The sequence below is a fragment of the Micromys minutus genome (genome assembly GCF_963924665.1).
Source record: "Micromys minutus genome assembly, chromosome: 4".
Classification (NCBI taxonomy): domain Eukaryota; kingdom Metazoa; phylum Chordata; class Mammalia; order Rodentia; family Muridae; genus Micromys; species Micromys minutus.
The window spans coordinates 41,139,665-41,160,581 of NC_137973.1; the positions used below are offsets into that span (position 1 = coordinate 41,139,665).

At 41.8% G+C, this 20,917-nt stretch overlaps 1 protein-coding gene across 1 annotated transcript; it reads left to right on the forward strand.

Annotated features, from left to right (window-relative positions):
* Positions 1 to 18,077: 18,077 nt before the first annotated feature.
* Positions 18,078 to 19,785, forward strand: KCNA3 (potassium voltage-gated channel subfamily A member 3; the record flags this gene model as incomplete). Its single annotated transcript, XM_080916257.1, has 1 exon — positions 18,078 to 19,785. The coding sequence occupies exon 1, from the start codon at positions 18,202 to 18,204 to the stop codon at positions 19,783 to 19,785; it is 1,584 nt and encodes a 527-aa protein (XP_080772383.1). The 5' UTR covers positions 18,078 to 18,201.
* Between the last annotated feature and the right edge of the window lie 1,132 nt (positions 19,786 to 20,917).

A 20,917-nucleotide genomic window follows, 5' to 3' on the forward strand; every position in this document is an offset into this window, starting at 1 on the left:
GAACCAGACCAGCATCTTCATCCTCCAAAGGCTACCCTAAAGGATTTGCATCTGGTAAACCTAAAGCTATAAGAGCTGATGTGACAGGTCTTTACCATGTTGCAGGCACTTCTGTGGATTGTCTCATTCTATCATCACATTCCCACAAGCCCATGAATCCTAAGACTCAGTTCCCCACCTGAAAAACAAAAGAGCTAATATCAAGTACTTACAGAACAGTTACTGGTACGACTGTAGTATTATATTAGTCAGAGCTTTGCTCTTTATTACAATTCTCGCCCAGCTGTTTTCTGATACCATATAAACAAAATGTACAGGTCAATGTCCTAGTGGACCTTCCAATGAGCCATATACTGATATTCATTTTCAAAGCAGTTTTATGAGCTGAGAAAACATGGTGTGTGTATGTCTTAAGATCTATTATTGGGAGAAAAAGAAAATCCCACCTTTCCAGAAACTTTTCCTTCTCTGTTTGGTTCTGTAAATACCCTAAGCATTCTGTGGATGCTACCATCAACTGTATATCCAGACTGCTTCTATAGTGGCTGCAACTATGACATCAATTTGGAGAGTGAGACATGTTTTCAGAAACTCCAGTCTTCATCAGACTAGCTGAACTCTACTAAAAATGGGAAAGTCTCAGTCAAAACCTACTATTCAGCCATAGTTCTAGTCCCAAACTAAAGTACTTGTAGTTTCAGAAATATACACAGAGAGAAACTGAGAATAAACCTTTGGATTGTGACTTAATCAGAAAAGTGGTCTCTGGACTCTTGAAAAGAAGTCAGTTTCAAAATAGAGATGTCAGACAGCAATTCTCAAAGTAGGCCAAAGCCCCAAGCAGTGCTTGAGTGCCACAGAGTAGATGTATCAAGGTAACAGACTGATAAGATGGTGTGCAGGTGTGATCTTAGGAAGCAGCCATCACTGGGGATATAATGAGTCTCACTCTTTTACTCACAGGAACATAAGGTCATTGGTATGTCATGGAATTGTGACTACTTTACCCAACCCAAATACAGTGTTAGGGAACCCTGTCCTCTGGATATGACAATTACCAGCTAAATCAATAGCTGAGATTTCTTGCAGAAAATCCTGAACAAGACCCAGACTGTTGATATTCCCAAATGGAAAGAGATGATGGGAAGTGTTATCTAATCCTCACCTGAGATTCTAGCTACTCTCCTGTGTCCATCTCTTTTGCCATTCCCTCACCCCCCAGCTGTATTAATTCTGTTCCAGCTGCCCCATAGTCTAAGTAGAGGTTAGAATATATACATGGTGGAAGGTCAATTGAAAATAGCTATAGGGAAATAATTAACTATGCAAAGGTGAGAGATTTTTTTTTCTTCAGTAATGTAGCTTTTGGGTGTTCCCCACACTTCTGCAAGTGATTCCAACAGATGCATTGGTTCACCAATCTAGGCATGGGTGAAATAATTACTTGGGGATGGTGTTCCTGCATATCTGGGATGAATAGACAAAGTTAACCCATTGGGAAGGTGGGATATTATAGAAGACTAATCTAGTGCACACTCATACACTAAGAAACAGAGCATACAGAGACGTGCATAGAGTGAATCAACCTACTATCCTGTGTGATCAATCTCTGACCTCCTGTAACATATCAGAGTGGAGCAGACCTGCCACATGGCATCTTTCATGCTTACTTTTGATTCTGTTCTCAGTCCTAACAATCTCAGCAAAGAAGCCTATTCATGGGAATGTGTGTGTGTGTGTGTGTGTGTGTGTGTGTGTGTGTGTGTGTGTGTGTGTGTGTGTGTGCTATGTTTTATATGTGTGTGTGTATGTATGCATATATATACATATATGTGAAATATACATATATATACATACATACACACACACATATGAGAAGGCAAGGGCTGATCAGAGTGAAGCTAAGCTGCAGAGACACTTAATTTCACAAGTGAAGGGGAAAAAAATAAAGGGTCTTCTCCCAGGAAGCTGAGATGAGTGTACTACTGGGCTCTGTCAGTGGCCAGGGGTGGCTGTAAACATACTTATAAAACTAAGATCATTTTGAGTTTGTTTTCCTGATTCAATAACAAAGGAAAATATACTTGGACTTCTCTCCCTCCCCACTTCTCTGAATTCGGCATTAGCTGGCTTCCTCCACAATAAGCCCCCAAATAGAATGAATGCGTGAGAGGTGGGAGCAGGGAGGACAGCCCAATACAAAATTAGAACCAAGTCCTGGGAGGCAGCAGAATCCTGGATTCTTCACAAAATCTGTTCTCCAAATCTGGCTCCCAAAGCACTGCGCTTTTGTTAAACTGGCAGCAACTGCCACTAGGAACTGTGGCTCACACTTGTCAATCTAGGTCTCCAGCAATGAATCAATCTTTTTAAAGTATTTTTCACTCCTTCTATCCAGCACTGGACATTCCCCTGTCCTCTCTAGTTTTCCTCTGCTTCTCTTTTCTGGATTGCCATGTTTATTTTTTTAAACAGACCATGAGCTAACCAAGGGTTGTTTAACCAGGCGAATGTTGCCTTTATTCCACAACTGATAGGAATAAATCAGCTGAGCTCAGCCATTTGGTTCACTGTGATGGGGCTCTCAGTGTTAAAGACAATCTATAGTATCAAATCTTCTTCCTTGTTCTTCTCTTGATGGGATACTTGTCAGCAGCCAGCATCCTGTAAGGAGATGCTCTCAGGTGGGATGAAGTGATTGTCCCTGTTCTTGCCTGTTCCATGGATCTTCAAACCACAGAGAATTTGCTGTGAATGAACGTGTTTCGCTCAGCAGATCCAGGAAACTCAGCAGACAAAGATGCTGCCAGGGAAGTAGCCCAGGTCAGTATAAATCGAGGTGAGCAAAGTGCTGGGTAGGCACTTATTCATTGACTTCAGTTGAACTAAATGGACTCAGAGCCAAATATTGATACATAACTGCTTCTGTCCTGTGACCAGTTCATCTATTCAAGTGAAAAGAAATGCTGAACACCAACATTTGACTTCCAACAAAACTAAGCAACACGTTTAGAGCATGTCAGATTAAATGTATATCAGGTGCTGTGATAGATCCATAGTATCTTGTTTAATCTAGATTTAATCCAATTTAAACTGTTTATTGCCACCCCTTATCATAAATAAGAACACAGAGACCTAGAACTCAAATGTGTGTCTTTGCCCAAAAGAGCCCAGAGTTCTTTTTATGTCATTATATCTCCTCTAGGATTCACTAAACATGCTTTGCACAGATTTTATTCTACACCATCTTGAAATCTAAGTCAACTTAAAGAATAAACAAAACAGAAGCAAGGACATAGCATTTACTAAAAGAGGCACATATGTTACTCCATTGTGTTAGGCAAACCTATGAATATGAAAGCTTGTACTTTTTGTTTTAAGCAAGTCATATTACTCAGCGAAATTTAAGAGTATATTGTGGTAAATTAACAATTTTTTAAACTATAATTTCAGTATATTTTATAATGAAAAGTAATTTTAAATAAAAGTTAATGTAAAAATTTCTAAAGCAAAGATAATTTTTTAATTACCTGGCAAATTTGATTGTTTTAAAAACACAATATATAAGTAGAATGATACTTGCCAGCTGGTAGTAGAATTTGCATATTTGAGGACAATTTTTTAAGTTTTTATTTTATTTTTATTTTAAGACCCTTTTATTAATTCTTTGCGATGTTTAATTATCCCCTCATCTTATGAATTGCCTTGTCCCTCCATATCTGCTTTGAAATCTCCCCTGCAAACAAACAAACAAACATCTCTCTGTGGAAGCTGTAGTCACACAGTTACACCCTTTTGTCCACACATATTTTACTTGTAAATGTTCATTGCAGTGAACCATTGGTCTGGGTTTGAGGCCCCTGGCTTCTGCGCCACTATCAATGCTGAATCCTCACTGGGACTCCTCTTAGATATCCTGTTGTTGCCTGTATCACTGAGACCGGCAGCTTTGGTTCTGGAGGACCAGCCCCTTGATATGCTCCAACAGTTCAGAGGTGGGGTAGACGTTGGGGTGGACCCACACAAAGCCCTGAATCTGGTCCTGGGTGGTAGCTGAGCTGGTCAGCCTAACAGCTCTCCCACTCTCACACCCTGGGGGTCAGCTCTTAATAATGCTCTCATAAAAGATGGCCTGAGACTGTTACAGGAATTAACAAGAGGAAATTGCTGAGCACATGAAAACTGAAGTTAAAAACTCATTATCATACTAAGCTCTCTGAAGCTGAAATACCACTTAGATGCAGAGAAGCAACTGTGGGATTCTGGTAGAGGGAAGGGAGCGACATAAACTAAAAAGCATCAAAGTGGTGCTTTGGGATCCATCAGATGTGAACATATCATTAGAAGAAGTTTGCACCAAGTAAAAAACAAGACACAAACTTTAGAATGATTTGAGAATCAGAACAATGTAATCATCACTGCTATTATTAGTAATCACCTTTATCAAAGAGTATCATACATATATTACATGAAAAATATTGCTGTTCATGTGTGCTATATGTACATAGAGCCATTTGTGTATAAACTGGCAGTTATAAACTAGAATTGTGTGAAGTGTTTTGGTAGTTGATGTATTATTCCATCTCAACTTACACATATTAAATAACTAAGAATTTTACTAAACCAGCCTTACTCAAAAAGCCAGTTTCCCAGTACATAGGCTATCATAGTTTTGTAGCCTATGTCAAAATAAAAATCATTCATAAAAGTTTTCATTATAATTTGTGGATGTACAAGTACATGTAATTGCCAATTTGTGTAACTTTTTGCTACTTTCTCAGTTTTCAGTAGAAGTAATAAGCATTATATCTTAACTAATCCATACTTTGCTTAATAATTTATTCATAGGCCTGAGGAGGATTGCTCGGTGGATAAATCCTTTACAATGCAAGCAGAAGGTGTGAGGATCAAAGTTTGGATCTCCAGAATGCCCAAAGAATGTCGAGACCTACCTGTCATGCCTGTGTTCTGAGGAAGGAGATGGGGTACCCTCAGAACAAGATGGCTGACCTATAGCTTCAAGGGAAAGACCCCATTTCAATATATAAGGTGAAGAGCAATTCAAGACTCCTAGAATCCACCCTCAGACATCCACTTGCATGCACATAAATACACTCACACTTGTGCACACATATGCAAGCATGCATACATTCAGACACACCATATGCACCACACACATGCACATAAAATGATAATGTTTTTATTATTTCATCTATAGTGTTACTGATGAAATTTATTACCCACACATCCCTTATTATTTAAATATATTATACTTAGCACTTTGTAGATCGATAATAAACATATACATTGGCCCTTATCTAGCTAGCCAAAATTATTTTTGATTTTCTTTCTTCAAAACAGAACTCTCCAAAAGTCTGTCTTTGGAATGGAAGGCAACATTTGAGAAAACATATTAGATAAGCATAACAATTTTCAGTAATTGAACATATTTACTGTGAATGTTGCTATTCTTAGCAATCATTGTCTTAATAATTTCAGGCTGTCCAGATCATGCTTGTAAGAAATGGCAGTGTTTCTTGAGGATTTTTAAATCTCCTGGGCATCTTTAAAACAGCATGCAAACTTTGATGATAGTGAGCCTTAAACAGTGTCAGCGATCAGGATTATTATAATATTAATTGGAGTTCCATGCCTGGAGTTTATTGTCATTCTAGAAACAGAGAAAAAAAATATCTAAGGTGGACCACAAGAATAAAAGAAATCACCTCTTTGTAATAATACTTCATTAGCCAAATAAAGATAGGCTGGACTTAAAAAAATTTTTTTAATCTCTTGCCAAAGGGCAGCCTCTTTGACCCACTCACATCCTAATCTAATTCATGTTCTTAACTGTGTCTTCATCCAGGGTTGGTCAGTGTGCATACACTAGTTAATGCCATAGCTAAGAGCAAAGCATACCCACTACAGGTTTCTGTTCCAGAGGGTGGATGAGGTGAAGCAGCCCCCAGGAGTTGCAAAGTCATGCAACACCCACCTACATATTTCTCCTATTCTTGTTCCCTCAGAAAGAGTGTTAGGTAATATTTTCATATTTTGTGTCACAGGCCCACAAACCTCTGAATCTTTGCATTTTCTAAGCCGTACATCAGGGACAGAATTGCAAATCAATTAGATATATGTCATATTTCGAATTAGGTTAGCTGATTTCCAACATGTCTTCTGTCCTCGAAGAATGATACATTCATCTTCTTGGTTTCTTGACAGAAATTGGACTGACTGGGACTGAAGATGCTTCTCTGGTTCTAAATAATTGATGCTTAGCATAAGAGAACGTGCCTGTCTCTGCTGTACATTATACAGGACTTTTGTGGATTTTGCTGCCTTAATCAAATATGAAAGTTTCCATAGGTGTGTTCAAATTAGCAAATGACTCCTTAAGCTTTGGGAGGAGAGCTGTGGGAAGACTAGCAATGCACCCCAATTTGTCTTTATGGTACCTTTGTTTTGGAACATATGCTAACAGCTATGTTCAAATTTAAAGGAAGCATAATTTTGCATGTTACATGCCATCTTAGAAATATCAGAGATCTGGGACGTAATAGAGAATGAATATGTAGAATGGGAGAAAAACATATAAATGGTTGCAGAATATCACCAGACTCTATTTGGACATCAAAAAATATATATAATGTTCAGTTTTACCAATGAGGTAGCTGCCTTGGTTAATTAAGAAGGTAAATAATTCATTCATTCATTGTACAATTAATATATATGGAGAAATTCTTACTATGCAGAAAACTCCAAACAAGTCACTGAGAAAAGCAATCATGAAAAACACGGCCCTGTCCACCTAACCTAACTGGAGAAATTACAAATACAAACTATCTCAAGGTTTTCCAAGCATGATACTTTATTGAACCAGGAGATCATCCACTCATCAAGTGAATAGAAGAAAAAAAGGCAGGCAAATTAACTGTTCTATATTCCATGACCATGCAAATAATTTTCTAGTGCCATGTTTATTATCCTAGCAAAATAATATCAAAGACTCCACTTATAAGACATTATATGACATGTAGTAGACATTTCCATTTTAGATTATAAGAATTCAGTAAACTGAGTGAGAAGAGTATCCCAATAATCTAGCCATCCTTGATATTTCCTGTGGCTCAAGCATACATCTTTATAAACAGAGAGCAAGCTGTTTGCCTATTAGTTTCTCAATATCCAGGCTTGATAATGTTACTGGACTATTCACGAAATAGCGAAGTACTCAGATGCACTTAAAGTACTCTCAGTTTACACATTTTAATGCAAACATTTAGAATATGCTTTTTAGTTGGCACCTTTGACTCTAGTCTTCAGACTAAGGTAGGCCCAGAATGCTTCAGTAATGAAGGTAATTGAGTTTCATCCCATTTATTTAGAAATCAACTTCAAAGTGGAATGTCAGGAGTACTTACGGATATATTATCTTCTCAAACTATGCAGCCAGTATTATGAGGTCATAAAGAGGCACCTACACCCATTAATAACCTGCATTATTTCAGCACATTCAGCTCATTTAGCTCTTACTCATTGACATTTAAGAACCAAGTCTCGCTCAGATTTGCCAACTTTGTTCTACTGGGGTCAAGCAGGCAACATTCCTCTACTGGTTCCAAAACCTGAGTCCTTCTAGAGTTCAACCAGGGAACCTTCTCATCAACATGATAGCATAATACTAAAAACAAGCATGTACACGGTGTAAGAACATCCACTTACATCCACACTGGGATTAGCATAGCAGTAGAAGTCAAGTTTGGCCTCACCAAAGTAATGCAAAATGGTTTGGAAGAGAGAAAGATGTAGATGGCGATTACTGATGCAGGTGATACAAGGCAGGCTGGTTTTGTTTGATGGTTATTTTTAGGGATTACATGTGAATTTGCTTGCTTGCTTGCTTGCTTGCTTGCTTGATTGATTGATTGATTGATTGATTGATTGCTTTTTAAAGAGAAAGATAGAAAGCAAAGGCATAGAGTTGGGTTGGTAGATATGTTGGAAGGTTATGGGAGGAGTTAGGAGAGATTAGAAAATATTGTATAAAATCAATTTTTTCAATTAAAATTATTTCATGGGAACAGTTCCCTGTCATCTATAAATGATACTATCTTACCTCAGATATCCTAGTCTTCTGGATTTTATACCATCACTCTAGAAAAAGCTCTCTGAGACTTAGATGTTGTGTGGTATGTTTGTCAATTGGTGGTGGAAATCCCACAGTATGATCTTTGAATTTTGACCACCTGTGGTATTTTTCTATAATGCTCTCTGCCTGCTACAAAAAGAAACTTCTTAGATGACTTATTTGTGGATATAAGAAGGGGTATTTAAAATGCAATTGGAATTCATACTGGTTCAAGAAAGTGGTAATGGTGGTCCTCTTCTTCGGCCCATAACCTCCGTAGCCATGGGTACTTAGCTAGATCTACCGTACTGTTCAGGAGTTCCCTCCTGTTGAGCAGACTCCAATAAGATGGCTGTTGGTTACCCCTAGGATACAAATGCCATTATTTCACCCTCATGTATATTTTTCCATGTTGGTCATTGTTATGACTCATAAGCATCACAGCTAAGTAAAACTATTTATTGCTTTCCCCCCTCTGTAGTTTTCACAGCACATTAGGATATTAATAGAGCTGGTCCTCAGGGAAGAAAGCTTCTTGGTCAGTTTCTTCCTAACACCTGAAAGCCCTTTGTCCAAAGTGTGTAGTGTCTTTGGCAATAGGGTCAAGTCCTTGTAGGCAATGAGAGCAACGGCAATTGATTATATTCTTTGGGGAATCTCTTGTACCCTTCTGACCAATGAATTGGTGCAGATTTCTCATGCCTGACATTAGGATTTTGTTAGATAGTCTATGGATCTTGGGGGAATGCATCATCTGTAAAAGTCACAAAACACATATTATACATCTTAAGTAAATATTGTCTTTCCCTATGACTTTTTCAATCAGTCTTAGTTTATCTTATCCCTCCTCTTTCCCTTCCCCTCTGGACTGTCCTCATCCCCAGATAAGCCCTGCCTCCACTTTTCCCATTTCCCCTTCATAACACTATCCTCCTCTCCAGAGCTCCCCTGCCCTGTGGTCCATTTTTACTCTGTTGATTTCTAGTTATTCCAGGTTATATATTCACATTGAAAGACTTGGAACTAGGACTCACAAATGAAAGGATATCTGAAGCATTTGTCTTTCTGGTCTGAGTTTCCTCACTCAATATATAATCTGGTTGCATCATTTTACCTGCAAATTTTGTGATTTTATTTTTTTTTCTATAATGTGTATATGTTATTATGCCACATGTCCACTATCCACTCATCTGAGGACATTTAAGTTGTTTCAACATCCTAGCTATTGAGAATAGAGCAGCAGTGACTATGACCGCACAAATATCTGAGGCATAGATGTCAAGTCCTTTGCAGGGACTGGTGTCAAGGATGGTATAGCTAGATCATGTGTGAGATCTACCTTTTAATTTCTTGAATTCTGCAATCATTTCCATGGTACCTGTACGAGTCTGCCATGCCCCACAAGCATTTGCTATCAAGTGTTTTCTTTATCCTAACCATCTCAAGCTGCTTTTAATTCACATGTCTCCATTTGCTAAGGATGTTGACACATTTAAAGATAACTTTTAGCCATTTTTATTTCTTCTTTTAAGAACTCTCTGATTAGATTCCTAGCACTTTTTTTAAATTGATCATGATGGTTGAAAGGGGGAAAGCTGGTATGTTCATTCCAGCATAAGGAGCCTATGGAACTACAAAACAGCATTTCATCCTTTAGGGCTTCTCATGATGCTTAAATACAAGAGGATTCAATAGTGGACCTCAAAAGAAAGGATGCCTAGGAAAGTGTATTACTGTATTAGCGTATCACTGATAAATCAAAAAACAAAAGTGATCATAGATGTGGCCAGGGAAGGCAGGCAGGCACAGTGGGCTGGCAGAGGTGATTCTAGGCAAGGCAGCTGAGGCAGAACAGATACAGGATAAGACAGAGCACATGTCTCATTCATTTTGATCGTCAGCACACAACTATTTACAGGTATTGAAGATGTAGAAAAGAAAATAAATCCAGGGAGGAGATCATGGATAAACACAAGAATCTTTTTTTTTTAATGCTGTAAGTCAAGTAACTTACCCAGAAGTTGGAACCTTTGGGTAATACCCTGCCACTAACTAAATTCAGAACTTTGGATGTGAGTTACTTAATATCTTTAGACCAAAGTCACTCGGCTTGTAAATTGAATATTTAGAGTAAATATAAGACAACAAAAATTTACTTCAACAAATATTTTTGAGTGCCTACTAACTGGCAAGCACCAATTTTTGAAGAGTATGATAAGGTAATTCCAACTAGAAATACATGAATGCTGATTATACAGCATGCTTTTTGGTTCATTTTATAAGCTATGTTTTATAGGCTATGTGTTAACTAAAAGCAAGAGAGATCTACCAACACTTTGAGAGCCAGAAAAGACAATGGGTCTGACTTTATACCAGAAATGTGAAAATCCAAATTTCTACCACCTTTCTATTATGTTTATGTTGTACAAAGAATACAAACAGGTGAAGGTGCAGAGCATCTATTGGATGTGAGGTAAGCAACTGAGTTTTCCCCTGTATAATTCCATTTAACCTTCATAGCATGTGGCCTAGATATTTACTTCATTTTGGGGGGTGAGAAATGGAAATTGTGAGAGGTAAAAGTGATTTCTCAAGGTTACTTTACCCCAGGATAACTTGAATCCAAGGCTGGACCTCTTTCTGCCACATTCCTACATCAGCTTCTTGAAAATGGCATAATGATAATTTATGCATCTGATACATATGTGTCAGTTAATTCATTATATGGTTTATTTAAGTAACTATGCAAGTAATACGTCTTGCTATAAAGTGGTTCGGCACTTCCAGCTTTGCCTGCCAACATCCATGATTCAATCATGAGGCATTCTAGAACTCTGTGGGGTTAATGAGGCTACAGAAGGAAGATGAGAATGATGGAATGTGGTACCACTCAGCTTGAAAACCGGCTCCCAGGGAGGGGCCAGCTTTCCCTGACAGAGACTCTCAAGAGAAAAAATGAAATTTGAATGTTACCTGGGAAGACTTCCTTTCACTCTGTTGAATGGTAGAAGCTCATAGAAATGAGCATGGCAAAGACAATACTGCTAAGTACATGGTAGAAGATATATAGTTCCAGGATGCCCATCTAGAATAAATGAAGAAGTCATACAGGGGAGGGTTCAGCTCCTGGGAAGCCTACTAAATGCTAAAAGAGAAAAGGAAGGAAGGAAGGCATGGAGAGAGGGAGGAGGGAAGGAGGGAGGAAGAGAGAGAGGGAAGGAGAGGGAAGGGAAGTGGGAAGGGAGGGAGGGAGGAAGGGAGGGAAGAATAAAGAAAGGAAGGAAAGAAAGGAAGAATTTCAAGCACGGAAGGTAGAGTTAATGCTTCAGTCTCCATAGAGAAAATGAAGTAATAACAAAAACAAGGTGGTAGGTAGCTCATCTCTGCCATGGTGCAAAGCACAGTGAGATTCAGAGCCTCCTGAAGTTTTAGAGATGATGGGGATTCTGCCTCTGCTTCTTCAGGCCCAGAGCAATAAGAAAGATTCAAGACCCCAACCAGGGGTGGCAGTAAAGAACTGGTTTTCTTACAATGTTCTACAAATTTGCTTAGAATGAGCTTGAGAAGTGAATTACCCTAATCTGGAAATGAAGATGTTCAATGCATAAAGCTGCATCTGAGTCTTGTGGGAAGGAAACTTCATAATGTTCTACTTTATGTGCAACGATTTTATAAACGAACAATATTAAGTGCATTGTTACCTTGGGCATAATGAGTCCCCAGAGGAGTGTATTCATTTTTATTGTCAGAATAGTTGATATTAATTCTTCATAGACATTTATACAGTTTCATTAATGTTATATCATTGAAAATGCAATAGAATTGTAATGCTAACTTACTGATCTACTCTTGAATTGCTTTGAATTGTCAACACCATTGCAAAACCAATGAAAAGGTAATAATGCTGTAAGATTAAGTGTAATTTTTTAAATGGGACTCAGCTTTCCCAGACTAGCATTACAAAAAAAACCCTCAATCAAATTTGCCCTTGACTTTATAATGTTTCAACAGGTTCTCAGAAGTGTTTGTAAAAGCCTTTCACTTTCATGTTAACTTATGTTCAATAGTTCATATTAATGTCAGCTCAATCACATGACTAAAATAATTCCTTCTAGCTCTTGAAATAAAAGAGTTAAATTGCAGCTCGTCCAGGGCCTTACCACAGAGTACTTCACAGGAGACACATGAGGACACACAAATTACAGGAATTCTCTAGAAATCTTTAAAACATCCTTTGTCAAATCCATTTGGAGTAAAACCCTGGTGACAGCATTATAGCACTGTTTTTAATGTTCCCCTTGCCAGAAAAAAAAATGTATGTTCAGTGGTGCTCTTGAAACCATTCTATTGTTTCTACTCAGTGTTGAGCACTGAGAAGATTCACATCTGCAAATGAATAATTGCTACATACCAGGAGCCTTCGCAGCCTATCTCATCATTAACTGCATCTCATCTATGATTAGAGGTGACTGTGCCTGCTTTTCAATTAGCCAGAATCAGAAAAGGCCATGCAGGTGTCCCCGTGCCTGCTTGTTTTCTCTCATGTGCAGAGGCTCGTGCAGAAAGCAGTGTGCTAACTTAAAATGCTTAGTCTAATACTGTGACCCTAACTCTCGGGTTGGCATATTTGCTGACAGAACTTTCATCCTCCCTGAACAGAAATGTTTTTCTAAAAATCGTTCTGCCTTGTGAGAATATGTACTGCTGGGCCATTCTGAGGGACTCTCAAGAGACATCTTAGCTTCAGTCAGAACCCAGATCCACAGCTATTTTTTGTAATAACTTCCTCTGTACACACAGAGTCCTTCTTTGAAATTACATACAAATTCAGGTGAGTCCATTTATAATCTTTGCATTGAAGTTAAATCCAGCAACTCCATCATGATCTATCGTGTTTTAACTCAGTGCTTCATAATTGTTTTTCTACTGCTGTACTATTTTAACAGCATTTCTTCTGTGGCAACATAACGTGAAGACTGGAAATATAAATATGTGTCCACAGACATCTGTGGCTTGAGGATGTGAACTCCTTGGTGTGAATGATGTTTTTACATCTTCCTACCTGCGTTTTGTCACTACAATACTTGCTATCATACAAGTGCCTCTCTCACCCTGGGCTCAGTTTCTCTACCTGTGAAATGGCATAGTAGGAATACTGACTGTCTTTCAGGACTGTGGCAGGCTACTATAGCTCTCCGGTGCCTGCTTAGCCCAAGGCTCTCTTCCTGAAGAGTAGTGATGGCTGACGGACAGGGAGTGTAAAGATCTCAAAAGAAGTAACTTCTAAGCAGGGATTAGAATATTTAACTCACCAGGAGGACAAAGGTAGGAGTATCCAGCAAACTGGAGCATAAGCAGCTAGCAGGAGCCTCTGCGGGTCAGCACAGCATGCAGTACTGCTGCTAGACTAGGTCACAGCAATGCCAAAAACAATGTGATCAAATCTAGGTTTACAGAAATAACTCTGCTACATCCTAGAGAAAGAAACCGAAAACGGGAAGTCTTTTATGAAACCATTAACGCAGTCTAAAGCAGGCAGTGGTAGTGAAGGGGGGTAGAGGAGAACGAAGTTGACAGGGACTTGCAGGGAGCATGAAAAGCACTTGCTGACAAACTGGACCAGAAGCATTTGAAGGAAGTGGGGATGACTCGGTATCCCAGAACTGAGAGAGAAAAGCAGGAAGAGAAGCAAGTTGGAGAGGACTGATAATGAGCTGGATGCTATAAATACTAAGTTCGGGTTTATCTTCAGGAAGAAAATCAAGTCGGGAGGTTGAAGCCCACTTCTGGAATTCAGGATAGACTTACTCGAGGTGGTAGCGAAATGGAAAAGTAGAGAGAATGAGAAGGTAGAATTAAAAAGAAAGCAAAGAATCCTTGCATTCACGGTCTAGCTATTTCCAGAACTGAACGGATGTCATTCCAAAACAACTCTTCTACACTAACAAGAGTGGCTTGCCCCTGTACCAGCAAGCCTTATGTACTCATCCCTAACCTTTTCTTTCTTCTATTAAGTACATATTAAGCATTCAATATGTGCTAAAAACTGTTCAAGATTTGAAAGACACAAACAATGAAAACTCAAAACCCTGACTTTGAAGTTTCTGTCTTTGTGCAAAAGACAGTGGTCAATAAGCAACCAACCAAATAAACACAAAATATATCTTCACGGGACTGGAGTTGTCAACATCCTGTCATGTGGTAGGATCTGAAGGTCTTACCATTCCCCAAGAACTTAGCTAGATCCTTAGCTAAGATAATGGTAGCTAGAAGAGGCTTGTGAGCTCATACCTCTAGCTCCCTGACAATGGTCACTGGGAAAGAACCCTTGTCTTCAGTAGTGTCACCACTGAGGGGGAACCTATAATCTTGTATATAATCCTCCATAAAATTCAGAGAGACATAGAGACACACACACACACACACAGAAAGAGAGAGAGAGAGAGAGAGAGAGAGAGAGAGAGAGGAAACTAGAAAGGAGACTAGAAGGAGAAAGGGAATCTTCTGAGGTGGGAGGACAGGGTAATTGGAGTGACTATGTTTTTTAAAATATAATGTGTACTATATAAAATTATAACAAAATCCATATATATATTACATGTAAATAAATAGACAAAATATAATTTCAGTAAATAAATCTAAGGAAGAGGAAGCAGATTAACAGAGCACAGATGGAAGAGAGGGAAGAGAGCATTTATTTAAAATCAGTCAATAATGTAAATGGAAGAGAAAGTATGAAGACTGAGACAGAAATTAACTTGATAGGATCCAGAATCACCATGGCCCTGCCTGGCTTCAATGGGCTGAATGGCTACAGATTAGCTTGTGCTATTTCTGTACTACTTTCTTGTATTATTAACTAAAAGCGTTGGATACTTGTATTGTTAACTAAAGGCACAGACTTACAGCCTTTCTTCTGAATTCTAAGTAAGCTGAATTCTCAATAAGGGCAAGATCTATATTTAAGGTTTGTAAGGCACCATACCTAGTATGTGGGTAAGCGTTCTTTCTCCTCTATAAATGTGGGTTAGGATAGTTGCTAATCCCTTACATCCTCAAATACTTCAGAGCTACTCCCAGATGTTGTTTCCCATCTGGTGAGCAAATGCAAAGTTATTTCTATTCCTGCTATGGTCAGTCAGAAGCCAAATCTATATGTAGAGCAAATAGAAAGGCCAAATGCCAAGATTCTCTTGCTGCTCGCAAACCTGATGGTTTTACTTCGACTTCAATGCTGGGGACTGAAGTGCAAAGCAGTCCTGCACGGGCTATGAGAAGCTGCTTGCTTTGCCACACAGTTCTACACTTAAACATTAGAATAATATTATTATTATCTCACAGGGTGTCATGAGGATTAATGAGACATTATCAAATCACTTTGAGCTGCTCCCCTGGGGGTACTAAATAAATGGTATGTGTTCCCCCTGAAGTGCCACTTTTGATGTTGATTTGTTGCAATGGGTTCTGCTGTCCAACAGGGCTGGAATGCACCCACCAGCTCATTTCCTATAGGCAGCTGAGTAGCCATCAAAAGGCAGTGGTTTTCAGTTCAAATAAATATGAATTGAAAGAGAAAAGTCAGCAGTGAGAGGCAAATAGGCTGCTCTTAGAAATCCAGTCTTTATCAAGTGCTCACAGTGATCAGCATGTGTGCTTCCCGGTGTAATATAATACTGCAAACACTGGGTTTGGAAATGATCCAACATTTTAGGAACAGCTCTGTCACTAACCAACTATGTGAGCTAAACAAACTGCTAAACTTCTCTGGGTCTCGACTCTAAAATAAGGCCTTCATCAAGGTCTTCCAGACAAGACAAATCTAGGAAAGGAGTGGGAATAGGCTTTCTGAAGGAGAGACACTTCACAGCGGGGAGAAACGTGTGACCATCCATCACAGGACCGTCCTCTGCTCTCATCTACTTTGCCTTTGATTAATATTAATTTCAGTATTAATTTCTGCAAAAGGAAGAATAAATCACCTTCTGAATCAGACATAGGAAGTGCACGAAACACTCGGTCTTTAAAAATAGGGTCTTTGCCTCTCGGTGATCTATCCTTGCAACATTCCATCTTTCTCATTCTTAGATTTACATACATAAATATCTGCTCAACTGCTCCCCTAGTCACTCGTTAAAATAATGAGCTGACTGTCACACAACAGATTGCTCTGAAATTGTGTGTTTAAGAGTGATCTTAAACAGGTATCAGGTATCATCATCATCATCATCATCATCATCATCATCATCGGACAAAGGACTCTACTCTCCATAGTCCTAGCACTAGGATGGTTGTAAGATGAAGATGACGGAACAATAAAGAACCTGGCTATAGAAAGAAACCTGTAGGGTGATTGTACTCAGCTTCCCCTCCCTCCTCATCCCAGGAATCACAATAGGGTCCTGAACTCAAAATTACAAATATCTCTCCAGAGCAGATGGAAACAAATGCAAAGCATCACTTGTTGCGGAATTCAACACCACAAACAACTGTTAAAAGTTCCTGTGATTTCCAAGGTGCTTGGATAGTTACTAACAACAGAAGCTGGGCAAGCCCCTTTATCATAGAGTTTAGTGGTTGGGAGAGGTTAGGAATGACTACAAATCACTCTTACATCAAACTGAGTTTTCAGCTCACTTCAGAGAATGAGTGGTGTATGTCTAGACAATAGTTCCTCTTTTGCAATCGACGGTAATGATTCAAGGGGGAAAAAACAGAATTTTGTAACTCTGGTACTTATACTTGGGATATAAGTCTATAAAATGTCTAGGAACCGAAATTACATTTAAAGCAACCAGCACAATTTAGAGAAACAGTTTAAATGTTTGCTGTAGGCCCAAATCAAGCAAGAGAGGCCCAATCTGCAAAATGAAGGCTTTCCCACATTAACAGCTAAAGCACACCTTCTTAAGTTCCCTGCCACACAGGCAGGTGTCATGGTATTAAGTAAACTCTATCAGGCCTGTTCATCACACAGTAAGGGGTGGTGAATTTTCTTTACCATTCCCCCTCTTATTTTTCCCACTGCCCTCACTAATGCCAACCAGAAACTTGGCCGTGATTCTGCCCACACTGATCTAGCAATTATAAAAGTGAGGTCTCTGCCTTTAAGGACCCTCATTTACACTGCTGGAAAGACTTCAGACCCTATGTTACCCATTAATTCGGTTGTGCTTCCCGTCCAAACACATCCTTTACAACACCTACACCCACCCGGGGTTTTGCATTCTTCTACCCAACAAAATCGGGATGTTGGCCCCAGACTATCCTGCACTAGCCCAGACAACCTAGCCTGCAACCTAACCTCCTCCCAAGCCCCTCCTGGTCCTCAAGCTTCCTTTGCTTGGGACTTTCACTACCTATTCTAGTGGAACTTGCCCTTCTTACCGCCCAGGCAAAGTATTAAGGAGTGTTAAGGGCCAGGAGGCCTGCCTTCAAGGACTGAGGTGTGGTCCTTGCGCGGGTCTAACAACCCTGGGATTAGGACTCGACCACGCGAGGGAAGGGAACGCGCGCTGACCAGGAGCGAGCAAGAGGAGCCCAGGAACGAGGTCAGGTAGCCGGGTTCTTCCAAGGCCAGTCTGGCTGGGTAAGGGGTTCCTCGGGCATCTGGGTAGTGGGGTGCAAGTTGGAAGCGATCCAGTGACAAAGAAGGGCGAGGAGCAAGGGTGGAAAGCTAGAAGCGGAGCGCGCGCGCACGGTGGGCGGGAAACCCGGGGGCGGGGGCGGAGAGGCGGGCGCGCGCCCCGCAGGGAGGGGTGCGGAGGAGGGAGGAGGAGGCGTCTGGACCGTGCAGCCCCGCGAGCCGCGCCAGCCCCAGACAGAGCCTCGCGGCAGCCGCAGCAACAGGCGGCGGGGCCGGGCTCGTGGAGGCAGAGGCGGCGGTGGCGCGGGGAGCTCCAGGAGGAGCGACTCGGAGCTGGCCACCGCCAGCAGGGAAGGAGAGCATCGCCGCCTACGGCGCTCGGCCGCCGCAGCCCTCCACCAGCCACCGCGCCCACCCTGCGCTGGACCCAGTGGGCGGCGGCGCGCGCATCCTGCAGAGCCCCGGCCTCGCCGAGCTGCCGCCAGACATGACCGTGGTGCCCGGGGACCACCTGCTGGAGCCAGAAGCGGCGGGAGGCGGCGGCGGGGACCCGCCTCAGGGAGGCTGTGGCAGTGGCGGCGGCGGCGGCTGCGACCGCTACGAGCCGCTGCCGCCCGCGCTGCCCGCGGCTGGCGAGCAGGATTGCTGCGGGGAGCGCGTGGTCATCAACATCTCCGGGCTGCGCTTCGAGACGCAGCTCAAGACCCTCTGCCAGTTCCCCGAGACGCTGCTGGGCGACCCCAAGCGGCGCATGCGGTACTTCGACCCGCTCCGCAATGAGTACTTCTTCGACCGCAACCGACCCAGCTTCGACGCCATCCTCTACTACTACCAGTCCGGGGGCCGCATCCGCCGGCCGGTCAACGTGCCCATCGACATCTTCTCCGAGGAGATCCGCTTCTACCAGCTGGGTGAGGAGGCTATGGAGAAGTTCCGAGAGGACGAGGGCTTCCTGCGGGAGGAGGAGCGACCCCTGCCCCGCCGCGACTTCCAGCGCCAGGTGTGGCTGCTCTTCGAATACCCCGAGAGCTCCGGGCCGGCCCGGGGCATCGCCATCGTGTCTGTGCTGGTCATTCTCATCTCCATTGTCATCTTCTGCTTGGAGACACTACCCGAGTTTCGCGACGAGAAAGACTACCCCGCCTCCCCGTCGCAGGACGTGTATGAGGCTGCCAACAACAGCACGTCGGGGGCCCCCTCTGGAGCCTCCAGCTTCTCGGACCCCTTCTTCGTGGTAGAGACCCTGTGCATCATCTGGTTTTCCTTTGAGCTGCTGGTGCGGTTCTTTGCTTGCCCCAGTAAAGCCACCTTCTCCAGAAATATCATGAACCTGATAGACATTGTGGCCATCATTCCTTATTTTATCACTCTGGGCACCGAACTGGCTGAGCGACAGGGTAATGGGCAGCAGGCCATGTCACTGGCCATCCTGAGGGTCATCCGCCTGGTGAGGGTCTTCCGCATCTTCAAGCTCTCCCGCCATTCTAAAGGGCTGCAGATCCTGGGACAGACACTGAAGGCTTCCATGCGGGAGCTGGGGTTGCTAATCTTCTTCCTCTTCATTGGGGTCATCCTTTTCTCCAGTGCAGTCTACTTTGCTGAGGCAGATGACCCTTCTTCAGGTTTTAACAGTATCCCGGATGCTTTCTGGTGGGCAGTGGTAACCATGACAACTGTCGGTTATGGTGATATGCACCCAGTAACCATAGGAGGCAAGATTGTGGGCTCTCTTTGTGCCATCGCAGGTGTCTTGACCATTGCATTGCCGGTTCCTGTGATTGTTTCCAACTTCAATTACTTCTACCACCGGGAGACAGAAGGGGAAGAGCAAGCACAGTACATGCACGTGGGAAGTTGCCAGCACCTCTCCCCTTCAGCAGAGGAGCTCCGAAAAGCCCGGAGTAACTCCACTCTGAGTAAGTCGGAGTACATGGTGATCGAAGAGGGGGGTATGAACCACAGCGCCTTCCCCCAGACCCCCTTCAAAACGGGCAACTCCACTGCCACCTGCACCACGAACAATAATCCCAACTCCTGTGTCAACATCAAAAAGATATTCACTGATGTCTAATATATGATACGACTGCCATTCTGTGCCCAGTATTGTGTGGAACATGCCCCCTTGGTCTGTGTATACCCTTGATTTATACATCTCCAGACCATTCATCAAGGAAAGTACATGAAGAAGTGGAAAAGCACGCTTCATTCTCCCTCTCCCTATTGCTTCAAACTGAAACAGGTGCCTGTTTTTGCAAGTGGGCTGCATTCTCTCAGCTCTTTTGCTCTCCCCACCCCTGTCTCTTAATTTTTTTTGACCAACAAACTTACACTAAGCTTGGTTTCTTGTGCAAGCCCTAAAGCTACATCCTGAGAGGAAATGGAACTGCGGAGTCAGAGTAACTGTTTAACCTCAAATCAAAAGAGACTTGTTTCTTTACTAAGTAAAGGAGGCAGAACTGAAGTCGAGCTCCTGCTTGGTAGACTTTTCAACATTATTTCCCGACTACCTAAGCTCTGGAGACGTGGGTGGAGAGTCTAACTAGAACATTGACGTGTAAGCCCACTATAAATTTATTTTGTTTTTGACTGGTGTTTTAGTTTGAATCTCTCCTCTAAGAATTTTAGGTTCACAGTAACTCTGAACCAAAAGGGAAATGCCCCAAATGTCCTGATCTGACTATTAACTCTCCAGAGTTTGCAAAGCATCTTGAAAACATTAAGCACAGATTCCAGTTAAGTTGTAAGTTCATGCTCCAACCAATATCTAAGAAAGTCTAGAAACTCATTTTCAGTGCTGCCGGGAGAAACAACAGAAATCCCTGATGCTTCTGCAGTATCACAGGAAGATTAAAGTGGCAGACACCCCTTCCAGCGGAAGTTACTAATTCGGACCTGACTGATGCAGTTCCCATAGCAACTCGTGTTTCCTGGGAAACCCGAAAAAGGTTGTCATGGCATCTTTTGCGCTCTAGCCCCGCCCCCACCCCAGGCCCTGCCATTTCTACAGTAACCTTTCCAGATGGTTCCTACTTACATGATTTCATAAGAAAAAACACTATTTGAATAAACTGCACAAATTAAGTGTAAGACTGTCTAGAGGTGAAGTGAATCACAAAATGATTTTTTTTTTACATTTTATATAAATCATTGATGTTATCCCATAATGACCGGATCAAAAAGGAAATTGTCATCTCTGGAATGTT